At 49.1% G+C, this 10,859-nt stretch overlaps 1 protein-coding gene across 4 annotated transcripts in view; it reads right to left on the reverse strand.

Annotated features, from left to right (window-relative positions):
* The window catches only part of Dop1b (DOP1 leucine zipper like protein B), a 106,298-nt gene extending 96,381 nt beyond the window's left edge, over positions 1-9,917 (reverse strand). For 3 of the 4 annotated variants that reach the window (XR_013092454.2, XM_076867618.2, XM_076867617.2), the window contains exons 1-2: positions 9,803-9,917; positions 5,017-5,181 (exon numbers count right to left, since the gene is read on the reverse strand). Coding sequence is in view for 2 of the 4 variants with exons in the window: in XM_076867618.2 (XP_076723733.1) it covers positions 5,017-5,154 (138 nt within the window). In the remaining 2 variants the exon portion in view is untranslated. Of the gene's footprint in view, positions 1-5,016; positions 5,182-9,802 lie in introns of those variants that run through there. The other variant, XM_076867619.2, reaches the window with a different exon arrangement.
* Between the last annotated feature and the right edge of the window lie 942 nt (positions 9,918-10,859).

Consider the following 10,859-nt stretch of genomic DNA (forward strand, 5'->3'; position numbering starts at 1 on the left):
GGTTTTGCCACTGTCTTTGTGTGCTAGGGCTGCAGGAACACAGTACCACATGCCCATGCCAAGTGGCTCAACCACTGAAATGCATTGTCTCGCATTCCTGGGGGTCAGAAGTCAGACATCAAAGTACCAAAAGAGCCAGTCCTTCTGAATGCTGTCAAAATCTGATCCAGGCCTCCCTGGTGTCTGCCGGTTGCCATCAGCCTCTGGTGTTCCCTGGCTGGTGGATGCCTCGTCCTCTCCAGGTGCTCTCCCTCTGTGCAAGTCTGTCCAATGTCCCTTTCTTTTGAGGACCAGTCAGACTGGATCACCGCCACACCCTAATGACCCATTTAGCTTGACTGTCTCTATAAAGATGGTATTTGCAAATTCAGTTACTTCGAGGGGTCAGAACTGCAACATGTTCTTTTTGGAAGACACAATTCAACACTGTTACCACTAGAAGCTATGTAACATTGGGCAAGTTGGTCAACAGTCACTGGTAAAACGGGGCTAATGGCTATACCCACCTCCTATGGGCGAAGGAGTCAGGGTCCTTGGTGGTAAAGAGGCACAGTCCTCGGAAAGAATGAAAACTTGGACAGATAAGCACAGAGGGAGAACCCAGGCAGAGATCAGGATGATGCGCCCACTAAGAAACTCCAGAGACTGTCAGCAGCCAGCAGGCGCAGGGAGGCCTGGTACAGACTCTGACAGCCCTCAGAAGGACTGGCTCTGATGCCACTCTGATTTCTGACTTCTGGCCTCTAGGAGTGTGAGACAATACATTTCTGTGGTTGAAGACACTCAGTGTGATACTGTCCAGCAGCCCTAGCACACGAATGCAGTGGTAAACATGAGCTTCACAGACACTGACATGGAAAAGCCCGGGAAACCCTGCTCAAGACCACAGATTCAGCCGGGTGCAGCAGCACACGCCTGTAATCCCAGCAGCTTGGAAGGCTGAGGCAGGAAGATTTCAAGTTCAAAGCCAGCCTCAGCAATTTAGTGAGGCCCTAAGCAACTTAGTAAGACCCTGTCTCAAAACATAAAAAGGGCTGGGGATGTGGCTCAGTGGTTAAGCACCCTTGGGTTCAATCCCTGGTACCAAAAAAGAAAAAAAAAAAAAAAAAAAGACCATGTGCCCAGGGCCAGGCTGTGCTAGGTCTGAGTCCTCCCCCTGTGGCTGGTGGCTGGCTGCGGCCCTGCACAAGCTGCTTAGGTTAGGCCTGATCTCAAGATATGCTGCAGAGGTCACACAACAACGCTGAGGACACCAAGTCCTTAGCACACAGCGAGCACCATGAATGTTAGCCATCATGGGCAGATTGAGACAGGCCTGATTGTCACCCGTGTCCCTCTGACACCTTGAAAATCTTTCAGGGTGGCTGGTGTAACTTGTTGATTAATTACAATGACAGAACAAGCAGCACCGCCAAGATGAGACAGTGAGAGTCCTCGAGTCACAACCACAATGACAAGTTGTCTTTTAAAACTTCTAACCAGTACAAGATTCCTTGTGCACCACTTGTTCCTAGAGAGTAGAAGTGGGTGTCGATGGAAGGCAGGCCAACCCCAATCCTGCAGTGCACCTGTGGGCTGGGATAAGCAAGGAAAATCATGCCCACAACAGGCCGTACTAAAGGATCAAGCTCTTCAAAATGCCACGTGGGGCAGATGGAGACACTGTCCCTGCCACAGCACATAAGTATGCAGCACCCATGAAGGTCCTGGGCTCCAGGAATGTGGCAAGAAGAGCGAATCAGAGTCTGCCCTTTTTTTGCGTACACTGGCTGCGCCATGTGGTAACAGACAGGCTCTGTGTGTTCCTGCTCTCCTGGGTTGATGGAGGATGGAGTCAGTTATACACACAGCATGCCTGGACTGGGCCACTCTGTGTTAGCTAATCTGACATTTGTGGACTGAATGGATTAAGATGACCTTTTGGTCACATTTTATATTAGGGGACAGAGAACCCGGAGAGACTCAGTCACCCATCCAGGGCCTGTGAGCATAGCTCAGGAATGGAGCACATGTTTAGCCTGCTTGAAGCCTCAGGTTCCATCCCAACGCAAAAATAAATAAATAAAAACAAAAACAACCCCCCGCCACCCACAATGTGGTACTAGCAGTAAGTATACATGTACAGAGCAATGGGAAAGAACTGGAGTTCAAACACACCCGTATCTCTGCGGTCAGTTGGTTACCAACAGCGCTCCCACACCTTTCAATGGGAAAAGACCAACTAGTGCTGGGGCAACTGGATCTCCACAAGCAGAGGAGTGAAGCTGGACCCTTGCCCCGCATCGTGCACAGAAATTTACTCAAAAGGAATCAAAGATCACAACACAAGAGCTAAAACTAAAAGAGCTCTTAGAAGAAAACACAGGGCAAGTGTTCATGATGCTGGATTTGGCAGCCATTTCTCATACAGAACACCAAAAGCTCAAGCAAAAAAACAGTTAATTGGACATCAAAATTAAAAACTTTTGCACATCAAGGACATTATCAGAAAATTTAAAATGACAACCTGCTGCAGTCCGGCTGCAGCAAAATAACTGGGGGGGGGGGGGGGTGACGAACAACTTGTGTAGATTGATACAGCAGGAGTGGAAGCCGTTTATTGCAGGACAGGAGGGGTATATATACATTACATACAGCTTATCTTAATTAGCATAAACTAGATACAGCAGTCAACCAATAAGGAATCTCCACACTTAATGGCTCGATGGCGTTACTTCACTCCCTCTGGCATTTTGCCAGGCGCCATCCAGACTTGTTTACAGACCTTAATATTAACCACTCCCTCTGGCAAAATGCCAAGCGCCATCCAGACTTGTTTACAAATTCTAACAACCACCCACAGATGGGGGGAAAAAAAAACATTTTGCAAATCATACACCCAAAAAGGGCCCAGCATCCAAAATACATAAAGAACTATAAATCAACAACAAAAATGGGCCAGATATTGAATAGAAATTTTTTTGAAAAGGGTATACAAATAGCCCATAAACACATGAAAAAGTGCCCCAAATTATTAGTCACTAGGAAAATGAAAATCGAAACCACGAGATATCGTTTCACACACTTCAGGAAGGCTATTATCAAATAAAAACTCAAAACAAGTGGTGGTGAAGATGAGGAGAAATCAGAACCCTTCTGTGTTGCTGGTAGGTGAGTAAAATCGTGCAGCTGCTGAGAAAAACAAGCTGGTGTTTCCTCGGAGAGTTAAACACAGGCTCCACAGGACCAGAAACCTCATTCCTACATGTATACGCTAAAGAACTGAAGACTGGTATTCAAACAAACTATAAGCACAAATAGAGTTACAGCATATTAACAACAGCCACAAGGTGAAAACCCATCAACTGATGGACGGTCTTTCTAGACAGTGGAATAACAGCCCTAAAACAGCAAATTCTTGTAGATGCTGCAAGATGGCTGAACCTTGAGAATCTTACGCTAAGTGAAATAAGGCAGACTCAAAGGGCTACACAGTGTGTGATTCCATTTGCAGGAACTCTCCATAAAGACAGAAGTAGGCTAGTGGTTGCTTGTGGCTGGGCAGGGGAAAGGGGGGGTTGGGGGAAGACTGTGTCATGTGCATGGGTTTCCTTTAAGGTGATGAAAATGTTTCAGAACTGAATAGGTATGCTGATTGCACAACTATGTAAATGTACTAAATGCCAAGCAACTGTTATGTTTTAAAATGGATAAATGGTGAATTTTACATTAATTTTATCTCAATTAAGAAAAAGGAAGACAGAAATAATGAACACCCCACACATATACACACAAAAAACCTCTTAGACTCCAGGTGAGCCAAAATAGTGAAATACCAAGTGCTAAACTAGTAAAATACAAAGAAGCTGAACACACCTCCACCCCAGTCTTCCATTTTGCCCTAAAATAGTGACCTCCTCCAGGTGAGCAGGCGATCACTGTCTTCAAGTGAGAATTCCTTATTTGCAGCTGGATGACTGCAGGAAGCTCAGGCTCCTATCTTGTAAGAAGACCTTAGGAGCAGATGCTTGTCCACCCCAGCCAGCACCCAACCCTGACATTTACCTGTTGTAAATGTGCCTTGCAAGAGACCAGCTGTAATAACCACCTATCTCCACTGAGCCTGACAGCCACCTCTCAGGGACTGAGAGCACATTTCAGCATCAGGGCTGGACTACTGCCCAGGCAGTGCCTGGGCTCAACCTGCTCACGTTCTTTGCTCACACCTGTTGCTGGAGGGGAACGGAGACCTCCTTCCTCTCCAGGGAGGCCTGTTAAGAGTTCCCTGGTGTGTTCCCTGAGGAGTCCAGGCCTGCAGGGTACAGCTGGGAGTCTCCCAGTTCCCACCTGGCACACAGGTTCCATACTCAAGTGCTGGCCTCAGAGCTGGGCACAACCTCTTTGAGCGCAAATATTCTTTACTTATATGCCCCACTAGTCATCTGAGGGCTTAAGGGTGTCTCTGTCATCACCCTCTGGGCAGAATAGGAAAATATATATAATGGTCTTGGCTGTAGGCCATTTAAGAGCTCAAGGTCAAGCCCACATCTGACCAGTATGGGTCCCCCCAGATCTCGCCCCTTGCTCTTATCTCACACACACACATACACACACACACACACACACATACACTAGTGTGGGGTGGATTTCAATGTTCATTTCATTAATCTTCTGGGAGTTACCAGTCAGGAGAAAAAGGATCAAAAAAGTAAATGAAAAAAAAAAACCATAGTAAAAATCCTGGGCCATGTATAAAGAGCAATCTTTGACTAACAGAGCTGACGATTTTAAACTTTATCTTGTGCAGACATACTTATTGAAAAGAAGATGATTTAAATGTGTGCACACTATAATGTTAGGCTCAGCAAGGCTAGGAGACATACATACAGATGACTAGCAGAGGGTAACTGAGGTACAGCACTGGGGTGGTTTTTCTTTTCTCTATTGTTTAATTGTTATAGTCACCTCAAATTCCTTGCAATAAATACTAAAAAGACAACTGTGTCCCCACCTCCAAACAGTACCTGTCCCACGTACCTTGTTGAGCTTGCCAAGTGAAGATATGAGATCTGCCCATTCACTTGAAGACTCAAAATTTCTTAAAGCCTTTTCAATCCCTGAGGAATAGTTTCTGTATCTGTAGTCATTTAACAGCTCCTGCTCCTCTGGATCCATCTTACATTCTCACAGTGCGGAGAGTATCTAAAGCAAATCAAAGAACAGACAAATGAAGGATCTGTTCAGGGACACAAGTACTTCCCAGCGCAGAGCCATGGGCGACACGTGTCCACAAACACTGCCGTGTAGATGCACTTAGCAATACAGTTCAAATATTTAGCAGGTTTTCTGGGCTGGGCACTATGGTAAATAAAAGATCAGTGATTCCAGCCTCCAGGATTCTGAGGGAGAAAAACACGCCCAGCAGAAAGGAGGCGGCCAGCTTCCACCTAACTGACAGCATTAATTCTAGGAGTGAAATGTGCAAGACTACTAAACTATATATTGTTGCCAGGTGCTGATCCTCAGTGCAGTCAGCCCTTCCCCCATCACAGGGTATCTGTAATACCTAAGGACATGCTCTTAACCCAAGTGGTGTATTGAGCACCTGAATCCTCTACCATGACACCAGAAGACTGGAAATATTCTACAAGAAGATCTGGTGAGAAAAAAATGTATATATATAATAGGATGTATGGGCGCTGGGGAGGTAGCTCAGTGGTAGAGTCCTTGCCTAGCATTTGTGAGGCCCAAGGCTTGATCCCCAGCCCTGCAAAAGCAAAGAAAATAAGGATGGGATATGAAGCACCTGAGAGCAGCACTGTTCCTCACAGCGGACGGCAACGAGGAGGAACTAAGTGCTGACACGGGCTACAGCGCAGTGCCTCCTGAAAACCCAGCTGAGGGGGGTGCGGGAGGGGGTGGCAGGGGGTGGGGAGGGGGGAAGAAGAGGCAGGGGGTGAGGGGGGAAGAAGCCGAGAAAGACCATATGCCACACGACTCCGTCATGTGAAATGCCCACAGCGGGTGAATCTTCACTGATGGCAAGGCTGGCAGTTGCCGAGGGTGGGTGGAAGCAGAGGGACCCCCATGTGGGCACACATCTCTCGGAGATGGTGGAAATATAGAATATGACGATGGCTACACAACTCCGTGAACTTACTAAAACCCACTGGACTATATCCTTGAATGAATGGACTTTGTGGTCTTTAAATTATATCTCAATAACACTACTATAAAAACTAAACTCTGAATTCCACTCACAGAGCATGCTTCTTTTTTTTTTAAATTTTTTTTATTGGTTGTTCAAGACATTACAAAGCTCTTGACATATCATATTTCATACATTAGATTTAAGTGGGTTATAAACTCCTATTTTTATCCCAAATACAGATTGCAGAATCACATCGGTTACACATCCACATTTTTACTTAATGCCATATGAGTAACTGTTGTATTCTGCTACCTTTCCTATCCTCTACTATCTCCCCTCCCCTCCCATCTTCTCTCTCTACCCCATCTACTGTAATTCATTTCTCTCCTTGTTTTTTTTCCCATTCCCCTCACAACCTCTTACATGTAATTTTGTATAACAATGAGGGTCTACTTCCATTTCCATGCAATTTCCCTTTTCTCTCTCTTTCCCTCCCACCTCATGTCTCTGTTTAATGTTAATCTTTTCCTCCGGCTCTTCCCCCCTGCTCTGTTTTTTTTTTTTTAATTTATTTTTTAGTTCTCGGCGGACACAACATCTTTGTTTGTATGTGGTGCTGAGGATCGAACCCGGGCCGCAGGCATGCCAGGCGAGCGCGCTACTGCTTGAGTCACATCCCCAGCCCCCTGCTCTGTTCTTAGTTGCTCTCATTATATCAAAGAAGACATCTGGCATTTGTTTTTTAGGGATTGGCTAACTTCACTTAGCATAATCTGCTCTAGTACCATCCATTTCCCTGCAAATTCCATGATTTTGTCATTTTTTAGTGCTGCGTAATACTCCATTGTGTATAAATGCCACATTTTTTTATCCATTCATCTATTGAAGGGCATCTGGGTTGGTTCCACAGTCTAGCTATTGTGAATTGTGCTGCTATGAACATCGATATGGCAGTATCCCTGTAGTACGCTCTTTTAAGGTCTTCAAGGAATAGTCCAAGAAGGGCAATAGCTGGGTCACAGGGCATGCTTCTTCCTATCTTCCTCTTCTCAGAAAGTGGCACCTGTGTCCCTGGGACATTCTGTCATCCTGACTCTTCCTTCACTACACCCAACCCAAGTCCTGTTGGTTTCTTTAGAAAATGCTGTTGACTCAATGGTTCTCCATCCCATTTCAATGCACAGCAAGCCTCCTGCCCCATGCAGGTTTGCACAGGGTTCCTAACAGCTCTCTCTCACATCTTTGTCCCTCTCCAGCATATTTCATAGGTCAGGAATTTTCTTAAAACACACATTAAGAAAACATCATGGCTATGTTTAAAACTCTTCCTACATTGTTTATAATAAATTCAAACTTCTCCCTCCCCTGCCTACAAGGATCCACCTACTTCTCTCCTCACCACACTCTGCAAGACCCAAGACAGACTTGTTTACCACAAGGCCTTTGCATGTGCTGTGTCCCCTGTGCAAAAATATACTGTGCTACACATATGCACCCCCCAAACAAAATCATTCATGGGAAGATTGTCCCTTTTTCTGAAATATAATTCTTCACACTGTTTGAAAATATTAAGGAAAGGATGGCAATGAGAGGTGGTAATTTGTTTATTTTGCCAAGAAAAGACTGAGAAGTTGGCATATCCAAACAGTCCATAGCTTTTTTTTTTTTTTTTTCCCCTCCCCTAAGAAATTTCCTGGCCTGAAATCCAGGCTAACTACAGCACCACACTACTCCATGTACAACCTGTTTACTCAACTAAACATCTAAGCACTGGGGAAAGAAACCTGAAGATTACAGGGTTCCTAGTCTCACTGTATACAGCCTAATAAAAAAGGAAAAATCTAAATGCATAATTTCAACTTAATGTGCATACACAGTGACAGAGAGTAGGCTGAAGTATCAGAAACAGGTAAGAAAAAAGAGGAAGCCTTACAACAGGACAGAAGTCCTCAAGGTCCACAGGTGTGGGTGGCTCACAGTACCAGGAAGAGCTGCACCAGTGATAAAGGTGTGTGTTTAGGAGGTGAGGTGGCAAAGGTGAGCCACTGCTCTTGGCAAAGAGAGCGCCAGCCAGGCAAGAATAGGTAACTGAAGCAGTTCAATGCTATGGCTACCCATATGAAGAAAGTATTATTTGGTGTAAGAGCAAAATGAGAAGTTTGGAAATAGTCATTCAAGCAAGCTCCTTTATTTATAAATATAGGGCATTTGATATGATGATCCTATACCAGTCTTCTGTGTGAGCTTGGTATCCCATCATTCATGCATGCATTTATCTCATGCAATACACAGGAGTCCCATGAGTATTATCAGTTCCAAGATGAGGACATTGGGAATCAGGTCACTCAGAAAATTCGGAAGGCCACTTAGCTAGCGGCTGGCTGTACCAGGATTCCAGCTCAGGTCAGTGAGATGCTATGTTATGCTACGGCAAGAAGGACTAGTTCAGTCCTTAAATAGCTTTTTTTTGGTTAGATCTTGCAATCCATCCTGGATACATCTTTGTGAGAGATTTGATAGTTTGCTAAACTGGTAAGAGTTATAGCCTACAAACAATTATGCACACAAACGAGTAATCATACAAATGTGTCTGACCAGATATGTTCACCTTAAGACTAAAAATGTCGGTAGGATATCTCTACCTTACCCATTCTTAACTTCTTAGAAAAACAAGTTCAAGTGAAAAACCATCTGCTAGATCCCAAAGAAGTTCATTGTAAATACGGGTACAAGGAGGAACAAGTTGGCTAAAAACAAAACAGAGTGAAAATTGTAAATAGCCACTAATCCATGAGCGAGATTTACTCACAGATAGGAACAACCCTTGATCTATGGCACACACACTCACACATGGCCTAATCAACTGGAAGACACATTATTTAGAATTTGGTCTTTCTAAGTTGTAATTGTACTGAAAAAATCAAAGACACCTAGTAGGAGTAGGCTTTGGGGTGAGGCTGTCCAACACTTTACCCACCCACCTCCCAAAAAAATACCTACAAAGGTTTCCCCTCCGTTGCGGAGCCTGTCGGGCTGCCGACTCCAGGTGAGGGAAATACCTGCGGGTTGTCACCAGCCGCTCTTGGAGGAGCTAAGGGCATGCCCAGGCTGCCCGCAGCCAAGAATCCTGCAGGACGCAGGGCCGGGCCGGCCAAGCGCGCGCACTGCGGCTGGATCCCTTCTCCTGGGCACAGTCGGGGGAACGCGGTGGTGGTGGGGGGTGTTTCCTTAACAGGAAAGGCCGGCGTCCCCAGCCTCCTCCCCAACGGGGACCGCACCCGCAAACAAAGGCAGAGCTCCTCCGCCCTCCGCCAGCCAAGAGGATGGGCGGGTGGTGACCCACCTGACCTCCACCCGCGCCCAGCCCGGCGAGGGCGTGCCCGCGCATCCTCCACCGCCGTGGCCCGGGGCACCCGCAGGGGACCCTCCCAGGCTGCCCGCGGGGTGTCAGGCCGGCGCCCCACGCCCACGCGAGGCCTCGGCGGGCCGTCCCCGCACTGCAGCAGCGCGCCTCCCGGAGCCACCTGCACTCGGGACCGCCCCTCGGCGCCGCCCGAATCCTCCGCACCCAGGGAAGGTCGCCCGCGCCGCCTAGCCGCCCGCCGGCCGGCAGGGAGGCGACGCCGGGCGGCCGAGGGCGCGAACGCCGGGCAAGGCGCGGGCACGACTTACCTGTGGCGGCGGCCCTGGTCGGCGGGCGCGCCCACGTGCGGCGTGGCGAAGCCTGTCGGGCTGCGGCGCGGCGGGGACCCGGACCGCGGAGCAAGCTCGGTGGCCGAGCCCAGCGGCCGCGGCTCCGGGGGCGGGGCCGGGGCCGATCGGGGCGGGGCCTGGCTGCTTGGGGGCGGGGCGGGGCCGCAGGGCGGGGCGGGAGGTGGATCGTCGGCGCGTGGGGATGCGGCGGGGGGCGGGCCCTTGGCCGGGGGCGGGCCCTTGGCCGGGGGCGGGCCCTTGGCCGGGGGCGGGCCCTTGGCCGGGGGCGGGCCCTTGGCCGGGGGCGGGCCCTTGGCCGGGGGCGGGCCCTTGGCCGGGGGCGGGCCCTTGGCCGGGGGCGGGCCCTTGGCCGGGGGCGGGCCGCGGCTCTGGCGTCACCAGCGCCGAGTCTAGGAGGCCGAGGCTTCCGAGGCTTCCGAGCCTTCCCCGTCGCGGGCGTCGCCTCGCGATCGAGCTACTACTGAGAAGGCCTTGTCCGGGTGGGCAGGGTGATGTCCGCCCCTCACGGAGGGTTTTCCCGACCCAACCGAAGGGAAGGGGCACCGGTCAGTACTTGCCCAGAGTCGTCTACCTGCGCTTCGACCCTCGGAAAAGCGTCGGAGTTACAGACCAGGATAACCGCGGGGCCCGAGCAAGGTGTACGGTCCTGGCTTATTCCATCCTTTCCTTCAGGCTAGCCCCTAACCTTCTACCCTCAGGGAGGAGGCAGGATGGACCCTTACGTGCTCAAGGCGCAGAAGGCTGGAAGTCCCTCCTTAAGGCATCCCCTACCCTCGGCCCCGCCCCAGGCCTGTTCTATCCCTAGAGGTCAGGGGAAGTGAGGTCACTTCTTGGAATGATCCCTTCATGGGTTCTCCGCCCCAGGAAAGAAGACTTCATGTCAACTCTAGCATTAATATTCCCGGACTAACCCGCACCCCTTCCTATCATCTAGACCCACGCCACCTGGCCTGACAGCTGCAGAGCTAGAAGCCACAAGTGAGGCCTAGGGAGTCACCCTAGCTTGCCCTATCCT

Source organism: Callospermophilus lateralis, chromosome 10 (assembly GCF_048772815.1).
Source record: "Callospermophilus lateralis isolate mCalLat2 chromosome 10, mCalLat2.hap1, whole genome shotgun sequence".
In the NCBI taxonomy this organism is placed as follows: domain Eukaryota; kingdom Metazoa; phylum Chordata; class Mammalia; order Rodentia; family Sciuridae; genus Callospermophilus; species Callospermophilus lateralis.